The sequence below is a fragment of the Myiozetetes cayanensis genome, unplaced genomic scaffold (assembly GCF_022539395.1).
Source record: "Myiozetetes cayanensis isolate MyiCay16 unplaced genomic scaffold, myiCay2020 scf6-25, whole genome shotgun sequence".
Classification (NCBI taxonomy): domain Eukaryota; kingdom Metazoa; phylum Chordata; class Aves; order Passeriformes; family Tyrannidae; genus Myiozetetes; species Myiozetetes cayanensis.
Window position 1 is genome coordinate 43,816,516 of NW_026087853.1, and position 22,262 is coordinate 43,838,777.

Genomic DNA, 22,262 nt, shown 5'->3' on the forward strand with positions numbered 1-22,262 from the left:
GGTTTAGGACTGGGTTTTTTGTTTTTCAAATATAACCTATTTTGCTGGTGTCCAGTACATTAACAAACTCTATCGTTTTCATTTTACCATTTTTAAAAAATGGGTATTTAGCCCAGATAATGTTTCAGGAAAATAAGTAGACTATGCAAAGAATCTCAGTCCGGTACTACCTGTGCTATTATGCCTTCCAGTTTCAGAAGCCAGCTGAAAAGATGCACACCGAATAATAATGAACAGCCTAAGGCAAGTATTTGGGTAGGTTTTTTGTTTGGTTGATTTTGTTGTTGGTGGTAGTGTTTTTAAATGTAAATTACAAAGTTTTAAATACCCCTGGGCCAGGGCATACCATAACAATTGTTAGAGGTTAAAAATATCAAAGTCAGTTTGTACACATTAGATCGATCACATTTCAGGACTGAGATCTGGCATCTGAGGAGTTTTGTATCCTGCTTGGATTGCAACAGGTCAGTAAAACTCTAACAGCACTGAAAAAGAAAACATGAATTCCTTGAGAGCCAATGAAAACAAAATTTAAAAAGGCATTGTGGGCAAAATTCACTGCTAAGCAGCTATCACAAATCAATACTCTTAAAATCCCCCAACCAAACAGTACTACAGAAGCACTGAACTAAAAGCAGACCTTGGACAAATTCATGGGCTACTATATTCAGTTCTTCAGAGATGCTTAAGTCTTGCCCCCCTTATTGTTTTTTAATCTTAACTCCAGAGGAAGTTAAAAGGAAGGAGGGACAGGGGAAAGAACAGACTAACATGTAACAAATAATAATTTTACAGCAACTGCACCAATTCTGTCGCTAAACTGAATTGCACTTCCAGGTGGAACAAAGCAGAGCCAAAGCCAAAGCTTCATCAAAGATATGATACTTCCTTCTGAACACACAACCACTAACAGTCCATCCAGTCTATTATCCAGTAGCCAGAAGAGTTCATAAGATTCAGTTACTGCTCTATTAGTAAGCAGAGTAGCTGCAAGCTTCACTACCAAGCTTTTTAGTCAGAACCTAATTAAACAAATGCAGTTGAACTGCAGTCAACAAGTCACTAGGTTTTGGCATATAAACTACCACACTGAACCAGGGTTTAAATGGTGCTTCAGTCCTATCACAAGAATGGGACCGAAAGCCACCTTGCAAAAATAAACAGATTTTGAAGTTGGCAAACTGCACCCCAGTGGGGTTTTTCTTCTTTTGGGGTTAGTTTTTTTTGGGAGGGTTGTTTTTGGTGGGTTTTTTTGTTTGGTTGGTTGGTTGGTTTGGCTTGTTTTCTTTCCCCTGCTTATCTCATTTTGAAATTCCAGGTGCAGGAGCAAAATCAGGATGAAAACCGTATTTCCCCTCAGTTTTAAAGCTGCAGGTCATTTCTTACTTCCTGGTAGTTCATGTCCCTTGTCCTCATTTTTGCAAAGATTAGAAATCGTGGCTGTGCCCTCAAAGAGCAGCTGATCAGCCGTCTGAGCTGGAAGGTATCACAGACATAATAAAAAGCAGCACTGCCCAAACACTTTTTCCATCTCCCAAAATGCAGTACAGTTGCCAAACCTTACATAACCTGCTTACACAAAAGGGGCCAGTTGTACAGATGATATAAATCAGTAAAACTTCTCCAATTTCAACAATGTTCTCGAACTTATACAAGCCCATGGCACAAAACAGGAGTTTACAGGAAATTGCTATGAAGTTTAGATTCCTGCACATTTAAAACTAACTTCCCCCATCCCACCTTTAAAGTTACAAAAACTTCACTGTGAAATTAAACAGCGCCAATTGTTTGCAGAAGAGAAAAGAATGGCTATCTTGTACAGCATTAAGCTGCAAATTACTTACTCAAATTGCCTTTTTTTTTCTTTGGGTTTTTTTTTTTTTCCAAGCACTGAATTTGGAGACCTGGCTGTTGTTGACAAAAAACATTACATCAAATCCAAAAATATGCCACAGCAGGTAACCTTTACAACTAATCACACTGTATTCAAAGATGTGTACTTACAGCAAAGCAAACAAAACCCTCAAGAACCACACTTCTCCACTACAGTTTTCCTACAATGTCTTTTATTCTGCCTGATTTATTCTTTTAAAATATATACATTACACATATATAGTATAGTATACATACATATACTGTTTGGCAACTGAGAACACAGAGGAAAGACATAATTGCCTGTCAACTAATGGATGCTCAAATATTATTGAAGTGCTTCCAAAGAAAGAGCATATCTTTCCCTGCTCACCCATATGGAAAGGTGTAAGACACCCTAGTGATTTCTCAAAGTCAGACAAGCACACATTCAATACAGGACAGCATGAAGCTGAAAAAATCGTTGCAGGGAGGGACTCAAGATTTCCAAAAGCATTAAGTTGGAGAAGGAGGGCAGCAGTAAGGAGATAAGTAAGGATTTTCCAGGGAAAAAAACCAAGAAGTTGCACATGTTTTTCATGTTTTGCACTTTCCCCTCTGAAAGAACGTCCAGCACATTCATATGCAAGAACTACAGAAAACAGAAAAACAACTTGTCTAGTCCGGTTCTGAGTATCTCTAAGATTGGAGACTCTACAACCTCTCTGGTCAACCGTGATTCATCACTCTCTCAGCAGAGAAGTATTTTCTTTCACTTATGCAGAATTTTCTCTACTTCAGTTTGTCCTATTGCCTCTAGTCCTTTCACAGGGTACCACTGAGAAGAGTCTAGCTCCATCACCTTTATACCTTCACATCACATATTTATACACATTGATAAGATCCCCTGAACCTTCTGTTTTCCAGGGTAAACAATCCCTGCTCAACCAGCCCTGCCTTCTACGGTGGATGATCCAGTCCCTTAAGGACTTTTGTGGCTCTTTGTGAGGCTCACACCAGCATGTCCGTGTCTCTCTTGTGCTGAGGAGCCCAGAACTGGACACAGGACTATCAGGATTGTTTCACCACCACTAAGCAGAGGAGGAGGTTCACCTCCCTTAATCTGTTGGCAACACTCTTAATGAAGACCAGGATGCTGCTGGCTTTCTTTACAGCAAGGGCATATTACCGGCTCATATTCAGCTCAGTGACCCCAGGTGCCCTTCTTCTTTGACAAAATGTGATTTAGTTCAGGAAAGGGAAAAGTAGTCCAAATCTCACTACGTTCAACCTATTTTAGGACACACTGCAGACACTCAAAATTCAGGGTATCCTCATATCAAAAAGTGAAGAATGAACTTTGAACTCTCCATCAGCTTGTAAGCTAGACTTAACCACATCTACCTGAAGTTAAACCTAGGTTTCTTCCTCTCTCCATAAGGAACATTGAATTAAAACATATCAGGGCAGTCCAAGAACTTATATCTACACATTGTACTGACTTAACAGAAGATGGGGCCCAGCAAACTTATTGGACAACAGTAATCCAATCATGCAAATCAGGTATTGGCTCTCTTATCCACAGATCTCTGACCCTAAACATTTAGCTCAAGCCAATACATTTTGTGTTTCAGTGTGTTGATGCAGTTTAACTCAATGTTCAGGGAAAGGCACACTCCAGCTACAGACACGAATTTATCAAGGCATGCAATTTAAGCACATTCATTTGCATGCTTGTATTTTTAAACACAAGAACAAACAAAACCCTATGTAAGTATACTTTCAATAGGTTATGTGGAAAAATTCTTACTTTAGCTTATATTATTGCTTAATATAATGTGCTACTCATATATTCAATGTCATTACACAGTTTCAAACAACTAATCAAAAGCCTTAAAATAATTTTCTACTTGCAATTAGTTAATAGAGGCACACAGGATAATAAACTAATCTCTAACTTTCACGGCAGCAATAACCATGTTTCACTCAAAAACAGGGCATCTTCTGCATTTTAACCAAGTAGCCATGAGTTAAAGGAAGTTCTAAAAACCATAGTCTTTATTCATGCCATGTTTCATGTTTTTCTTCTCCACTATTTGCAACAGTCACAAGTTTTTACTCAGTATTCCCCCTGCTTTCAACTATTCTAAAGAAGATCAGTTGATACATTGTTTAAAATATTTCATCATTCACACTCATTTGAATCAAAATATTGAAAGCCTTAGTCTACTGCAGCTCATTCATGCAATCTTTTGAAATTTTTTTTTCAGGAAACTGAAATTTGCTTGCCTTGACACATGAAAAAAACTTGCTTCTGAAATGCATTCCTGCCTCTTCAGACATTGTTCATGATATTTACATTCTTTACACTACGTTGTATAGAATTTGAGCTACTTCTTTAATTGAGCTTGAGCAAAATCTTTACATACATTAAATTCAGTTTTGTTAGAAGCTGTTGTCCTGAGAAAACACAGAAATACTTAAGCAAAGGCTGCAAACTGAAACTTAACAAACCATCAACACTAACGAATCCCCCATCAGCAGTCTACCTAGCAAGAACGTATATAAATGCTAATGTTCTCCAAAACAATGCCAAGAATTTCAGCCTCACGTCCTTCGTTATATAAACTCAGCTCCACATAACCTACACACCAGGGCTGGGATCTGAATGCTCAAGACAAAATGTTCGCAAATTGGCAGAAAAACATTTTGCACTTTCCTTTATCTTAGTTTATCCTTCATTTCAGGGAAGAACAAATGGATTATCGCATGTTCTGCTTGATATAGTGGATCCACCAAGAAAGTTTTAAGGTGTATGGGGAAAAAAAGTGATGTTACATATTAAGCAGCCAGCCACATGTTAATTATGATAATGTATCAGAGAATCAGTAAATCCTGAACAATTAATGATTTTCACTACCTTTGAGAAAAGTAGAGACACACAGATAATCTGCAAGTGTCTCACAGTGTGTCTTAAAGAAGAGACATTTTAGAAATACTCTCAGAAAAGTGGTCACAGCACCAAGCCTGACAGAGTTCAAGAAGAATTTGGATGATATTCTCAGGCACATGGTGTGACTCTTGGGGATGGTGACTCCTGTGCATCCACCTATGAGATGTCAACTCAGCATTGGCATTTCATGCACTCTCTCTGATCAATCTCATCATAAAATACTCAACACCATATTCTCTCTTTAAATACACTACTGAACTCTAGATCTAAAGTGAGTTTTCTGCATTAATTAATTCTGCACAGATTACTTGCTGCCAGGATACCACAGGATTCCTGTTAATTTATTTGACATGTCACCAAAACAAGGATTTTGTTTCTTTGGCTACACAGTTTCATTTAGTACTTGTACATCCTTTGGGTATTAATCACAAATGTACCCATAACTCCACACATTCATCTGGGAAGTCTTATGCTGGAAACACTACAAAAACAACTGGACAAAGTCCCAGTCTATAGCATGGCAGCTGCTGACATGGCAATTTTAAGTTGCTCTCTGTTGCTTAGTTTCAGTTTTTACTTCTCACGCACCTGAAGTAGGAAGTTTCTCAAGAAACTGTCTCCCAGAGCAGGATAAACCACAAAGTACTTTATATTTGTGGCTTATCCTAAGCCCTTGCATTAACTCCCCATCACTTCGCAAAGAGGCCAGACTCAGTCAAAATGTCAGTCAACACTTGATCTTCTTACAGATGAGAAACCTACCTACATATACTACAGAGGAAGACAAAGTGATCTCTGAGAAAAGTGTTGTGAAAATGGCAGCAAATTAGTGGCAAACCACCTCACTTGTGTGGATCTGTGCACACGAGAGAAGTGCACCTCCCTTCTCTTCCATGGTTATCACAAGGGTCCATCTGGCACAGCAGATCTTCAGTGATCACTAAAACAAATGCCAGGCCCAAAGTTGTGTTTGTGCACAGGGATTGTAAACAGCACATGTGAAATGGTGGGGAGTATTGAATAGGGAGGGAGGAACCATACAGATACACAAGTATTTTCAAGAGCACTAGAAATTGCACATCCAGCCTGCTCTCTTATTACTTATTAACTTGATCACCTTAGAGCATTGGGAACACCCAGTTTCACCTGGACTCTTTACTTCCTGGCACAAACATGATTATTCAATATCATCACTTAAAAATATTCTGATTTTGTTTACCAGAGCAGAGTTCCTGTTTCAACTCATGCAGATTTACACACCTTTCTGTCTACATTAAATAGACATCACATATAAAATCAAAGTTAACTTACCAGACAAGATAACTGAGAAAATAATAATAATAAAAAAAATGTTTGGAAATTTAATTACCTTTCAGCAATGCAATGGAATAAGTTAGTTAATTATACCAGTTGAATATTTGGCTTGGCACCTAAGAACAGCTCTATTTTTCTTCTTGGCTCAGTGTCTGGGCTGCCATTACTTGCCACAAAATATTTAAGCTCAAACATACATTCAGTTACAGAACTTGAGAAAAATACCTTGGGAAAATGTAAAATGAAATAAAAGGCTAGGTTTTTCTTTCTTTTCACAACTAAAAACTCAAAATAAATCACTACTTTAAGCATTTAAGCCAAATTAATATTTACCCATGAGCAGGATCCAAAGCTATTGCCCTGGGCTGATCAAGGTCTTGCCAGAAGAGGACTTTTCTAGATGTTCCATTGAGATTAGCTACTTCTATCCTATTGGTTTCTGAATCCGTCCAGTAAAGTTTTTTCCCAATCCAATCACACGCCAGGCCATCCGGGGAAACCAGACCAGAAATGATGACGTTCTGCACCACATTCCCAGTTTGGTTAATGTAAGTTTGCTTGATGGCTTCTTCACTCACATCTGTCCAGAAAACGATGCCTTGTGAATACTGGAAGTCAACTGCAGCAGCATCCTCTAAACCACTGACCACTACAGTGGACTCCAGCTTCGTGCCTCCAGCATCCACGAGTCGAACGTCCCGCCGGTTGGCAAAAAGCAGAAGGGGAGATGCTACAGAAGAAAAAAAAACCAGAAAAACACGTCAGTATTATTCTCATCTACAGATGCTAAAGCGCTGAGTGCATGTGGCAGAGGAAGATTCATTTTCCCAGATCAGCAGGGCAGGGATTACAGAAGAAGTTTCACGTAAGTGAAAAATGCACAGTGCCCGAAAGCCTCTTCCTTCCATATGTCAGACAAAGGTGTAAAAGTGAGATGGAAGAGCAGGCCCAATTCTTTATCTATAGAATATGAATAGCACCTTCAATATAGTTGAGAGTTCGAATGGAGACTTCTCAACAATACCTTCTGCCAATCCACAAACCCACATTTAGAACAAAATAAGTCTTCATGGTCTAAAAGCTTAGTTCAACAAGTTGAACTAGTAACAACACACAGAATGCAGGTTCTGATGCCTCTTAGTAACAGACTGAAAACTAACAGCACTAGACACAACACCCTGAAATGCTCCTATCAAGTGCCCTCTCAGATGGTAAAAATTATGACAGAGTTTCAGAACTACTGTCTTCTCTCTCTCTACTGCACCACAATGCAAGAGAAATTCAAGACAGAGTTTGAAGGCACACAATGATGTCAGTTATGGAAGTTTGTGGAGATTGCTGTTAGCTGAAAGAGGCAGCCAGAGCAAAAGCACAAAGGCTCTCCGACTTCCCCAACCTCCCCCCCCAGTTCTTCTAACTCGAGCAGTAGCTGCTCAAGTTCTACACCAGTCAGCTGCTGACTCCTAGCTTCATATATAACCATTTCACTGCTTTCAATGTACACTCTGCAGAGATCCAGTTACTTGCCACTCAACTCAAGGAACAACATACAGAACAGAGCTGCATATAGTATATAGCCTAAGGCTTCAAGCCCGTTTATATAAATACCTTTAGTTTCAAACTCATGTTATTGTATGTAATATGTGAGAGTTACCTCGTGATTCTGTCTTTTAGATTCAATTTCTCCTGCACTTTTAAAAGAAGACAGTTTATACAGGGTCTGAGTTGCAGGTCTGTGATGCTGGCAGCCCTGCCAAATGCCTTTTTTGTGAATTCTGGCTCTGGGTACATTCTCACTGGAGAGTGTGTGTGCCACTGCACAGGCAAGAGTGAAGTGTATCTTTGACAACAGCTTATGTTTTTATGTGCAGGCAAAGGACCTCACAGAATCTACAATTCAACTTCAGATGAATTCAAAAACATGCATAAAAATTCGAACTTTTTATTGTTATTCTGCATGGCCTTTCCTTTCCCCCAAGTCAGGAAAGAGATTGTTTTATTTTTCTTTTTGGAGGAACACTATGCTGATGTAATAAGGAAAATTTAAATCAGCTGGTGGTTTTAGTGAGGATCTTGGACAGCAAAGACAACCAACTGTTATCACTGATGCTTCACTGAAAATGTAGTATCTTTGTTTTCTAAAATATTTAACTCAAGAAAGTTTATACAGCTTGAGGAGAATTACTTGTTAAGAACTGAAGTCTCAGTATCCCTCGTATTTCATTTCCTAACAGGCCAAGTCCTTCTCTCGGTCATCTTTAAAAACACGAGGAATAGCATCATGAGATCCCGACAGGTTAGTTATTGAAAACAGGTGAAAAAGCATCTAGAATGACAAACATTTGTTTTGTTCTCTGCAACTCCTTGGTTCCCCATAACGATGTCTATTTTAAGTGGCACTGTACCAAACTATTTGAACATTTGGAAAGTTTGATGTTAGCAGGCTCTAAGTCACAAATTCTTTGGGGCAGAGAACTCAAGTTATGCCTCACAAAACCAGTCCCATATCCAGTCAAAGATCAAAGCTGTAAAAAGCAAAAAGTCTACCTAGAAATTTTTAAAAAAACCAAAATTGTCCCAAAAATGTGTTTAGAGGAATATGAATAGATGGGTTTTCATCAAAGGCAACCTGAAATATCAAGTCCAATCAACAGCAGAGGAACTCAACAGCTTCTTAACTAAAGATCAGACATGAACAATGTCTAATCCAATCAGTATCAACATTATCCCAGCTCCCTTTCCCTTTCAAGAGATTTCTTCCCCACTGATGTACACAGTAGGGCAACAGCATACAGATAACGCATTAACCACCATGTTCTCTGTCACTTCTGTCCTTCAGAGTCGTCCTGATTGAAGTGCAGCTGCTTTGTGTTGGCTACGAACACCCAGCAGGGAAATCACACTGCCCTGCTTGCAATTGTGTTAAAAGTTTCCTGCACTACACACCCACATAAACTGATTGATTATTGAGAATGGCCAGACTTTATCCCCTTTAAGAACAAATAAGTATTCAATTCCCTTTGGAAAAAGATAAAAAGAGAAGGCAGAACTCTGATTTTGAAAACTATATTCACTTCTCTGCTCCTCCCTACCAGCCTATTTTATTCAGTCCAAATTTTATAAAAAATGGTTACAGAACCCTTCTAGACCAATGTGGGTTGGGAAAACATCCAAACAAACAAAAAAACAACAAAAAGACAAAAACTCCAACAAAAACCAGTGACCAAAACAAGTAACTGCTTCTCAACACTAATTCTTGCCTGGAATGCTGCTGAAAAAACCATGTGTCTCTCATCTTTGACAATAAAGCAAAAGTCAGAAGAGCAATTAATGCTCTGCTTCCATGGCCTTGCATTTATCACTTAGGTCAGAATGTGATGGCTCATTAGCAGGCAAAGTTAGCTCTGGTTAACTCTGCCATTTTGACTAAACACAACTCCCAAGATTTTCCCAAGAAAAGTTCACAGACCTTTTAAAATTTTCAGCTTTCCCAGTTAGTAAGCAGTAAATCTGAAAGAGGCAGCCAAGACAGCAAATGCATTTCTGAAAAGATAGATGCATAGCATTTAGTTTCATAGAATTACTAAATGCAACAGTTTAGAAATTCAAAGGACACATTCATATTCTATGCAATTACAACCAACAGGGGTTTTAAGGCATAAGAATGAGAAAGAAAGCTCAAAAAGCTTCAAAACTTTTGGCATTGACCAAAAACTTAATTTGCTGTGCCACTAATAAACCATCACTAGAAATTTAAGATCATCCCATCAATTCATGGTGTAAGTTGGTTTATTTTGAATCCCGCATGTATGTAGAATCAAAAGTCATTTCCAAGAACATGAAGACCAGTCTCCTTTCAAATCATGCTGTCTTCTCAATCCTGAACTGGGTTTGACAGTCTAGAGAACACTCTTACCCTTGATGCATTTAATTCTTTACTGCAAAACTTGTGGCAAAGCAAACTGGAAGGCCAGTTAAGAGCAGTTTCTGAAGAGAGGGATCACAGAATCACAGAATATGAGGAGTTGGAAGGGACCACAAGGATCAGAGTCCAACTCCTGGCCCTGCACGGGACCATCCCCAAGAGTGACACCATGTGCCTGAGAGTAGCATCCAAACACTTCTTGAACTCTGTCAGGCTTAGTGCTGTGATCACTCTCACTGGGGAGCCTGTTCCAGCAACCAAACACCCTCAGGGTGAAGAATCTTCTTCTAATATCCAACCTAAACCTCCCCTGACACAACTTCAGGCCTTTCCCTCAGCTCCTGTCCACGGTCACCACAGAGAAGAGGTCAGTGCCTCCTCTCCTCTTCCCCTCAAGAGGAAGTTGTAGACTTTGATGAGGTCTCCCCTCAGTCTCCTCTTCTCCAGGCTGAACAGACCAAGTTGGATGGAGGAGACCCAAAAAAACTACCATTAACCTTCCAATGAGCTTATTTGTTTCACAACGAGGAAATATCCCTCACTTGAGAAGTTATTCCATGGTTAGAAAGCTAGGAGAATCAAAGGAACATGCAATGTTATGCTCTATTTTGATCAGCAGTACTCCTGACAACTACAAATTGTTTGAAAAGGGAAACATCAGCTTCTATTTTCAAAAAATAAAAAAAATACACAGCAAAAGGATGCACGCCGAATGTGGAGGACAAACTGTTTATATTCAGTCTATTACCACCCAATTGAAATGGCAATATTTTAATGTAGTTTCAAAAGAAAATATTCTTTTTCAGTACAACTAGAAAATTAGAACAGTTCATATTTGCCATAATACACAATATTTAAAACTTCTGTACACACATAGAGTTCACAATAATTGAACAAAGCAGAAAAAGAACCTGAAGTCTCACAAATTAGGAAATAAACTCTTAACAGATAACAGCCTAAACTATACAAAGTTATAGACGTTCCTCTTGCAGCAATTCTACAGTCATATTTGGATCGTGCAGTACTTGATCAAAACCAACTCATTCTAGAAATACATACTATTTCTATTCAAAACCCCACCAATTTTCCAGTGGTTTTCAGCTAACTGGAAAACACACCCTTGACCTGACAATGGAGTGAGCTATCTACACACAGGCTTACTGTACAACAGTGTGAAAACAGAGCTTCTCCTCAGTCTATTAAGGAAGAAAAGGAAACACTCCTGATCAATCTGGGTAGGAATCAAGCAAGGGTTCAACTTCCAGCTTTGCTCTCAATCCCTTTGAATGCTCATGGGCAAATCTGTTCCTTGTCTATGGTCAATTACTAAATTCTAATTGTTTTACCTGCATCAGCGAAGTTGTCTTGTGGAGACACAATATAAGACTGAAGGATTTGTACACTTTTGTATAATTCAGTTGGTTGACTACTACAAACAGAATCAGTTTTAGCACGACTACCATAGTTCCTTTACCATCATCTCTATCACATTCATAAGTGATACAAAAAAGCATTTTTTAATGCACTGAGGCTTAAGACTCCTCTGCACTTCATACATAAAAACACAGTAATGACCTTTCTTTTTTTTGCCTTCCATCCATCTCTGTTAAAAACACAAGCTGAAAGAAGTATGGCAAGTCTACTGCCATCTGCCCACCTTTAACCACCTTCCAAAAGAACAAGCCAGCACGTTGCTTCTGAATTCAGTCATTATCTTTCACTGTTTTAATTGTACCAATCCCACCTAGAGCATTTAAATTTTATGAAGTGCTTCAGAGGTACCCATTAGCCCCAGCAAAGTGACATGGAACAAACAACTAAAAAATGCACTACATGATCTTTGTTATTAGTTTCAGTAATAGTTTTCTAAAAACCAGTTTGACAGGGTTCACCATACATATTAAGACTGAGATGATCATGAATGATAATCAACAGCGCATTTGTCATCAGTTGCTGGTTTGTTGCAAAGCTGCAACAGTTCTAAGACAAGCTGAGCCAGAGTTTTAAAAAGTTATATTTATATTACTGCTTCATACTTGTTGATGTGCCTACATTTTGCCTCCTTCCCCTTAAAGGCAAAATAGAAAGACATGAGAATACTGAGGCACGTGCATGATGTCTACTCTTGAAAGCACCAGAAGCACAGAACAAACACACATTCTATGTATAGCACAGGAGAAAAGCCTTACTTAACATTTCTTAAACCAGCTAACTAGGCTAAAGGTCATGGAAAGGTTTAACTGCGCTTTTAAGAAAAGTGACTGAGGATCTGGGAGTCTGGTACACAACATAAAATGAAGATCTCATTTTAATAAGCATACAAGAGAAAATAGCCATCCAAAATTACAGTATGTGCACCAACTCATATTTTAAATATTACTTCAATTTTTAACGGGACAATTGCAATGTAGAACTCTGTGGTTAAGCAATCTGTACTGCTGGACAGAGAGAACAGCATAATTCCTGCAGCAGTCAATGTCCTAAGCCACAAAAACACTTATTACCAAGGAGCAAAAACCCCCACACACCCCTGCCACAGGCACACAAGATGGTAAAAAATAAACATGTCAAAACTTTTGCAACCAAGGGTGTACCATCTCATGGAAACTCTAAGACAGGCTATGGAGTAAACATGCATCAGTTTTCTATACATAAAAATAGCTGCTATGCAGAAACAAGACCATGTCAGTAGGATCCTAGCAGCTATAAATTAATTGGAGAAACCAGTTCTGCAGCACCAAATGATCCCTCTTGTCCAGCTCTACTCTTTGGAGCATTAGGAGGCTTAGACCTTGGATGTCATAGAATCACAGATCACTCCATCGCTCTGACCAACTCAGTGCCCCTCCTCTGGACTCACTCCAAAAGGCTGATGTCCTTCTTATGCTGAGAAGCCCAGACCGGGACACATGTGGGGTCTCAACAGTACAGGGACAGAATCACCTCCCTCGACCTGCTGGTCACACTGCTTTTGATGCAGCCCAGGATGCTGCAAGTGCACGTTGCTAGTTCATGTCCAGTTTTTCATCCATCAGCACCCCCAAATTCTTCTCATCAGGGCTGGTCTCAATCTGTTCATTCTCCAGCCTGTACTGATACCGGGGTTTGCCCCCACCCAGGTGCAGCACCTTACACTTGGTCTTGCTAAACCTCATAACATTCCCACAGCTCTAACTCACAAACTTGTCCAGGTCCCTCCAGATGGCATCCCATCCTTCAGGCGTGGTAACCACACCACTCAGCATAAGGCTCCTTCCAAACATTTAGGAAAGGAAGTTTTACACATGCTGTCACCCTTCTGGGTGCTAAATTCAACAGCTTAGCTCAAGGAGAGACAGGAGCTGATGGCAGCCAGAAACTCACACGTGAGGAAACTCACCACTGGAGCCATAAGGACACAGGAAAGAATGCAAAAAAAGGAGAGAATCAAGCATAGAAGAGAGACGAAGGTAATCAATAGTCTAGTCAAACCTGTCTGCTAAAATCAAGCACAACTAAAAAACCGAGTCTGACAACTTCCTAGACAAGAAGGGAACATGGCATGTACAAATCACACACACACAAAAGTTTATGTCACTCTCATAATGTAATTGTTATATATTTAGCAGGAAAAAAATTATTATCTCTGAAATACTCTAAGCTCTGCATTGTGGACCCTCATCCTTTTTACTGGCAGCTGATGCTGCTGCAGAGAATCTGAAACCATCAACTTCAAAAGATAAGATTAAACATTGATCTTCCTGTACTAACTGCACAGACTCAATCAGAGTTTAAACTTGCCAAGTAGAATCCTCTAAAGAATAGAGGGCTGTGGCTGTCATCCTCAAAACACGTTTCCACACATAAAGTGAATTCTACAATTACTAAATTATAGAATATTTGTGCTGCAACACAGAGGTAGGTGGTGGCAGTTAGTAGGGCAGGACTCCTTGGTTTTCACTCCCACATATAGCCCCTTAGTGATGAACTTGAGCAGGTAATTCAGCCCAAAGATTTTTAGAAATCATTCCATCCACTACAAACATTCTCTTCCTTCTGCTATTAATTATCAAAAAGGGCTGCAGTGAAGCCTACTCATGCTTAAGCAAGGTACTTGAAGATACTCCAGCAGAAGGCTCCATGGTGTACTCAGCTTTTCATTCCTGACGTGGCTGACTTCTCCTCTCAGTGAGCTGATCCTGTCAGTGATGGTTGCTTTGTAGTACTACTTTAAGAGGAAAAAAAATACACTCTTTCCCCAAATTATATCCTATTCCTCTAACCCACCAGCTCAATCTATTTGACAGGAACTTCGCTTTCCAAAAGTGTTCTGGTTATCATATAAGGAGGACTGATTTCCATTTTATCTGATTTTAGTTAGAATCGAGATCTGAAATTCAGGGGGAGGCAGGAGTGTTATTTTAAAACACTGAGAATATCCTGCATTTACACACATTATGTGCAGCAGAGGTCAGGTAACTTTTGTAAACTTTACTCTTTACCGGCCTATATTATAAATTATTTATATGGTCACACCAGGCATACACCAGTGCAAAGTAATCCAATCCACATTAGTATCCTATATGATATGTTTGGTGACAGCTTTGGTTATATATGCTAAGTATTATCTCGAGTATCACTGCAGAATACCAGAACACAGACAGCATCTCAGTGATCTACTTGCCACCAGGCTACAGTAAAAGCAAGGCTGTTCATCCCTCAATGTACCTGCAAGAAATGACATGGCTTTAGCCACAACTATGTTTGGAAAGTTATGTAAATAAATTATGTAAGTTTAAAGGACATCTGGTTTAGCAGCAGCAAGCTGGAAAGGGTCCATACAAAGCACATAAAAAAAAGTTTTAAGTGGGTTTAGAAAGCATATGAAGCCTCTTATTCTCATCTAAGAGAGGAGCTGGGAAGGCAGGGAGATAAAAAATAGTAAAACAACAGACCAATCAGAAAATGCTTTTATGAGAGGCTGAAGTTCATTTCTTCTTAGCCAGTGGAGAAAGGTCACACTAAGGAAACTAAATCAGGTTAGGCTTTGTGGCTTCCACTGATGGAGAAGAGAATGCAGACATGATGCAGAGAAAACATACTCTGATGATACTGGAGCACACTACAGAAGCTACATAATTGCTTGCAATAGATGACTTTTAACAGCAGTTGGATAGCCATTCTCCAGGTATGGCTTTCATACAGTTAACTTCTGCCTCAACAAAGGAGTTCCATTTGTGTGTCTTGAAATCGAAGACGAAAAGGAGAAAAAAAAAAAAAAGAGCTCAGTGGATTGAACTCCCTATACCATTTCACTGAAAATCTTGATTAAGGGAGTCTGGGGTTGCTTGTGTTTATGCCAGGTTTTTACACAAAATAGTTTTAAACTCTCACAAGTAATTCACGTCACTGTTTCTGCTGCCCTCCTGAAGCAGATGAATTTAGTAACTTTATCAAACAGCAATGTTAAAATATGGTTAAATGAACTGCTAGCTACCTTTTATTTAATTTTTTTAAACAAATAAGCAGCAAGTCTTTTGAAGATCTTTCTATATTTTTGGCTGCATAGGGTTCCTTGCCCCAGTAAGGACAGGGTCTTAGGAAGACAAGATATTTACTTCAGACCACTGATTTTGTTTGGCAGCCTGGCTTTTAAATAATAATGTTAGCAGTAACAGCAAAATATAGCACTGATTATAGACTATTTCATCTCCATCGGCCCAAATCAGTTCATTTCCCTCAGTCAAGAGATGCCAAAATATTTCTCTAAAGAGCATGCTCTGAAGAAGTCCAGCAAAGGTGCTTTGCAGAAATGATAAAATTTAGGATTTGTTCAGTTTATCTGGGTGGCAATTAAATATTTTTAAAATCTCCAACAACACAATCTGAACTTATTCATTATGGTTCTGTCCTGTTTCTATTACTTACTTCAAGTAAAAAATTTTCACATATCAAAAAAGTCGAATTATTGGGTTCAGTAGGCATAATTCAGTGTACTTCCATCTCTGCAGATCCCGGAAGCAAGCTACATGTGTTCAAGATCACTTTTCTGTGGACACATTATTTTAAAGGAGAGTTCCTCAAACTTCCGTCATTTCCCACAGACCACCCATTAAGGACACCACACAAATGCCCCTCCTGGTGCACAAGGCAATGGCTCTCTCAGACTGCCCTTACTAGTGCTGCAGCAAATACCAAAATTGGTTACATAGAACAGCAAACTTCATCTTTTAACACAGCTTTAGCAGCTGGAAAGGAGGACAGCCAAGTCCATGTGGACGGTCAACACTACAAGGACCACCAAGCAACACACAGAACATACTCAGAGATCTGCTGAAAAACTAAACAAAACCCAGAATATCGGCCATGATTTGGGACACATCAACTTATGATGAGATACTCATCAGATAAGACTTGTAAAGACTTTAAACATTTTATTTAGAGGAGAACGTGATTCACTAAAGCATACAGTAATATTTGTTTGGTCTGTTTCGTTAGGGGAAATTTCTAAACATTATTGCAAAACTGGTTCCTGGCAATCTCTCTTTGTGCAATGCACAACTGGTGTTCAGCAAAACACCAGTTTTGAGGATTGCAGCCTCATGCAATCCTGACTAGCTAATGCTAAACAGATATGTCTGCAATCTGAGTTCCCACTTCTTTCTGACCTCAGTTTCTCACCCAAGCATTTTACAAAGGTTAAAATACACATGGGATTTTCCCAAAAGCAGAATACTGTTCACAACAATCTACTTGTTCTTCTGAGGATTCTGCTGCAATTTGCTATTCAGGAGCCACACACACACAACAGCTTAAATACAAATATACCATCTATTAGGGATTAGGGCATTTGGGCTTCAGACAAAAACCAACAAGCTCTGAAAACTAGTACTGTGAAAATGGCTGCTAAACTGAGCATTCTCCAATCTTACAAGTCAACTTTGGAGTTTGATGGAGATTAGAACCTGCACAGAACTCCAAGGGAGGTTAAACTCACAATTTCCATCAAACTTTAATGACGATGGTCAAAGCTCCCAAGGTACTCCTCTTTGCACTGATTCTGCAAAACCAAATACTTGCATTGCTTTGTCAGTGAGAAAGTTTCATATTTTAATTAAGGATTCTTTAAAGTACAAACTTGTATTTTGTCTAATACCACAGGACACTAGCTTCAATTCCATAACAGTGTTTACCATATTCAACCCACACTGGAGCTGTCAGTCTGACTCATGACAGTTTTCTTTGTGAGAATATGGCACTCTGCTTGAACTCACAAAAATTGGAAAGAGCCTGTCCACTGAGATTTTTGGTATTTTCTGATTTCAGAATAAGCAGAAGTGGCACTGAAGTAGTCTCTTACATGGCTTTGCCAAAATGGGTAAGTGCAGAGGCAGTGCTTAAAAACAGGGTTGGGGGATGTGAAAAAAATTTACTTGAATATTTCACAATCTGTGATGCAGAGTGCATGACAATAATTTTGCTGCTGTTATTCTAAATGCAATAGACATGGATTTCCCCTCAGCCCCATGACATGCTCAGTAGTTGTAAAACTGCAGAGGAAACTGAAGATTTGTCCTACTTCTGCATAAACTTGTTTAGAAGAATGCAGACAGAAGGGTGACTTCCCTGAACATCTAAACATGACTTTTCCTGTGAATAACAGATCAGGTCAATCCATGAACAGAAAAAAATCTGCAGTGTCCCATTTTTAGATTCTGGATGTCAACGGGAGAAAGGTTTTTTCTCGTTTGCTCTTTTTTTTTTCCTCCTTTTTTTTTCTTTTTCTTTTTCAGTTTGTTTTATTCCTCCTTGGTTTGGCAGACAGCTGTCTGGCCAATAATAGTAGATTACACAGGGATGAGGGTTCCAAACTTTTAATGGATAAAACAGTGGTTCTACATAATTTGAAAAATTTGGCTTGCAAATTTTCTCCAGGACTTGAACAAATACAGGCTTGACAAAGGTATGCTTGTTTCTGATCTGAATTGTTTCCAATTTTTAGTTCCAGTTCCAGATGTTACGTTAACTCCAAGAGACACAAATCTTAGGAAAGCTGAAAAAAGATATTTTACTTCTATCTCCCCTAAACATACAATCTGTACCCCTGAAAACATAATATATTTGTAAAGTGCAGAAAAAGACTCAGAAATAGCATATGCTGGCTTCAGCTGCTGGCAAACGTTATTCATTGGAACAGAAGTGTAGTCAAGTCAGATGTGGAAGACTCGAATGTTGGTTCCACAACTGGCACGGTTTTCTTCTAGCATTTAAGAATATTCCCAAATAAAACAACCTTGTTAAATGGAACCTGCCACATGATACTGGGCTTTAAAGGGTGTGAACTTCAGAGAAGTTCTTGGTGCCAAGTTGTAGGCAGGACTTCTGATTTTTGTGCAAGTCTCATGACTATGTTTCAGTCAAATATTCAAGACTGAGATTTTGTGAGAGCTTGTTAGGAAGGAGGACAAAAAGAAGACAAGATGAAAAGAAGTATTTAAGATAATGAAATCTGGAACATTGTGTTTGTATTTATATCACTGATAATACTTAATTTACCTTGTCTAATGCAGCAAATAAACAGAGTAACCTGCTCCAAACTTTTCAAATCACTGCTTGCTGGAGATGATTCTGATTTCGCCAAGAACATTGGTTGAACAAAATCAATTCCTTATGGTTCCTTTTGTCTTTTTAAGGTCAGTGTTTGTCCTGAAAGTTATCTAGAGCAAAAAAGGATATTTTATGCTCTATTCTTTATTATTATTATCATCTGTTTTTAAGCGTTGGGGGGCAGAGACATGGCACTTCTCATAATTTAGCTTTATCCCAAACAGCTATTAAAAAAATAGTGGATTTGTTAGAAAAGAGAGCATGTTCAGGATTCTACCACCTTTACTTACATTTTTTGTCAGATGTTGGCTATGGGTCAGAAAAAAAAAAAAATCTGACTTGCTTTATTTTTAAGTTAAAATTATCGTAGTATATTGCAAACTGAGTTGAAGAATCAACTCTTGCAAGGTCTGGAGAGAACTGCTAATTAAAGAGGTGTCACAATGTCATTTAATACAGCTGTTTTGAAAAACTCATTTAATGTGCCTTTGGTGATCAGTGTAATGGAATAGGATCCTACAGTCTTTGGGGCATGCCTGTACTCTGCTGTTAATGCAAATTAATGCCAGCATTATCTTCAATGGCATTGCTGTTCACATACTTGCAAAGCGCATGGTTAGCTCTGAACTGATCTGAGTAATGCAGGTAAGTGAATATTGCTCATTAACTGATTATATTCTTGCTTTACAGGGTAGATCACATTCTATTATCATTTATCTGGCAGCCATCATCTGCAACTGTGATAAATTTTTATCCCTGAGTCCAAATATTCTTGGTAAGGTCTTCCCAGAGATCGTATTTACTTCAACACTGAGTTCCAAGGACTCTTAGTAACAAACTAAGACTTAGTAATATGTAATTGCTGGACAGAAGAGCTTGAGTGTTTTCCCCATTAAATTATTTTCCCTTTAAATTGGAGATGCATGTGGCTTGCTCATAATTCTGCTGAATTATTGCAAATTAGAGAAGATTCTAAACTGGTAAAATTTGTTTGTTCTGTTAGACCTAAGTACAAATGGTCCCTAAAAAAGAGCAATGAAGTACAAATGCTAGCTCAGATGAGGAAACACAAAATAACCATCTGTTATTCATCCCTTCATAACGTGGAATTTAAGGACATTTCCAGAAAACACAATTGTTAGCTCAAATCCTCCAGAACAGAAGAGTCTCCACATTTGGAGTTGTATTGATAATATTCAAAAGAAAGCAGGTTGTATCACTCTTCTGTACTTGAATTTATAGGCTGGCAGTGTGTGTATGCAAGATGGGAAACATTTTCGAATTCAGCCCCAAAAATGCCCCATTTGCACTTTGGAAAAGGTTTTAAGTCTCAATAACTATTTAAAAATGAAGAAAGTCTCAGGGCCAATTGAAATTTGGAGCTTTAAAAGAAGTTACCTAGTTTAACATTTCTTGTTCTGCTGTTTTTACAGGTAATTACTGTTCTATATCACCTCAAGATTATTAACAGGTCACTCTTCTCAGTGTCTGTTGAATTCTGGTGTTTGCAGAATTGTGTGACATGTGTGTGACAGTGTGATATGTAATCAGGGATAAAGATCCCAAAAAGGAGACTGCTCTGCACTGAGGGAAGGCTATAAAACTGCAGAATGAGGAGCAGCTGGAGGGATTCCCCAAGATCCCAGGGCAGTGCAGAGTGCAGGACATACACTCCTGACAAACCCGGTATTCCAGATCAACCATAAACTCTGCGCAAATTGAACTCCAGCTACATGGCGTTAGGAGGGATCTTGATTTAAATATGCCCTTCGTATTGGGCTGGGTCAGATGTGTTTTGTTCTGCTGTGTTTGAATTGGCTGCCCATTCCTGCCCATCCCCAGGGGCAAATCAGTCCCCATTCCCCAGTCTCCTACTACATCACAGATGTTTTGGTGTCTTGAAATCTGCCAGTTTGACTGCTCCTACAGTTTCTTTTCTTCAGCTGATCCTGTCAAAAGGATCTTGGTTTAAAAAGACACAGATTTAAAAAAAGCACTAAGGCAACTCCCTTGCCCAGGTCAGCTGCAGACAGAATGTTGTCAAGTTGCAGACCTGCAGAGCACCCTCTCTGTGCTGCTGTGTCTTCTACAAACAGTGCTCAGGGGAAGGAACTTCAGAAGTGGTTTTGCGCTTACGAAAAATAATACAGCCATGGACAAACTCCTAACTCGTTATTTTGAATTATTTCCATGTGGAGCTACAACAAATTGTTAGTTATGTTTTATTTTTCAAGTTAGGCTTATTTACCTCTTTACATTTTCATGTGAGTCTCAGTAACATCCCACCAGCGTAAGAAATTTACTGTCTGCAATGCATATGCAAAAGAAGCTGTCACAACATTGTCAAAACCCCTCATTTTACAGAAACACAAAGTAGGAGAGGTACTAGGAAAGTATGGTGCACCTCAACTTCAACAGCAAGCTGGAGAATAAAAACAATTATTCTTTTCTTCCCAGTTCACTCCAAGATTAATTCTTCCTTTTTCTCCTACACGTGGTTTCCCCACCTGTATAAACAGCCAAGCCTAATTATTGTTTCAACCCAATGCATATCTGCCTTTCCCAAACAAGAAAGGAAGTGAGTATCTAAAAAGCCCTAAGTCCATTATAAAAGGGGGGTAAAATCAGAATCTCCCTGCAAAGGAACTACACGGGGGGAAAAAACAAACAACACAAACTACACAACACAAACTGTCATCATTCGTATCATGGAAACACCTACAAGTAAGAATTGAGATTTACACCCTGATAGACTCAATATGGACACATTGTAAAGGACTGTCACAGCTGAAAAACTTGTGTCTAGAAACACAAGGCAAAGACTGAAAGAAAGCCCACAGAGGATTGAGGGTCATGCAGTCCATGGCACAGCCAAGACAAGAGCCCAGTGTGCTAAATAGAACCCTAGTAGAACCATAACTAGTGTTTCTTTCCAGACAGAGTAACTTATATCCTTTTCATACCATCAAGCTACCTTACAGTTTTTTTTTAAAAAAGGCATAGGTTTTACTATAATGGACAGCTTAGGAATGATCTCAGCCACCTCGAATTTCCCATTCCTTTGGCAGCCTAGAAAAGGTGTACTGCAAATAAGAAACTGGACTTTGGAGAAACAATACATCTAGAGGAGTGTAACTAAATGCTTTTTTATCCAAACCCTATCCTTTTATTCTGCAGAAGAAAGTGCACAAGCTATTAGTACACAAGGAAGCAATATCATGGGAGACAGAACAAAGTGCACTTGTTTATACTAAAACAAAACTAAGTCAAGCGATGTGTGGTCACGAGTGACCTGATCATTCTGTTTTATGCACCATATCCCCTTTCTCCACCCTTCATTTGCACTATTAGGCTGTGCCTTCATTGCTAAAGAGAAAGATGTAATTATCACATTGAGACAGCTATTTCAATGTTAAAATGCCAGAGGAGAATTGGAAATTTTTACATCAAGTGAAAAGTCAGTGTCTTTATTTAACTCCTCCACCTGAGATTTCATCAGCTGCACAGAGTTGCACTGACTCTATCAGGAATTTTACATCAAGATTGCAGTATCAATGTAATAATTACACCTGTTTCAGCAATGAAGACATGACCCAGGACTTTCACAGCAGGAACCTTTCTCTCTTGGTGTCT

At 38.9% G+C, this 22,262-nt stretch overlaps 1 protein-coding gene across 2 annotated transcripts in view; it reads right to left on the reverse strand.

Moving 5' to 3' along the window:
* Positions 1-22,262, reverse strand: part of LRP5 (LDL receptor related protein 5) — a 134,986-nt gene that overhangs the window by 94,466 nt on the left and 18,258 nt on the right. Inside the window, exon 2 of one of the 2 annotated variants that reach the window (XM_050335104.1) lies at positions 6,452-6,848. In XM_050335104.1, the coding sequence (XP_050191061.1) occupies positions 6,452-6,848 (397 nt within the window). The remainder of the gene's footprint in view (positions 1-6,451; positions 6,849-22,262) is intronic. The other variant, XM_050335105.1, reaches the window with a different exon arrangement.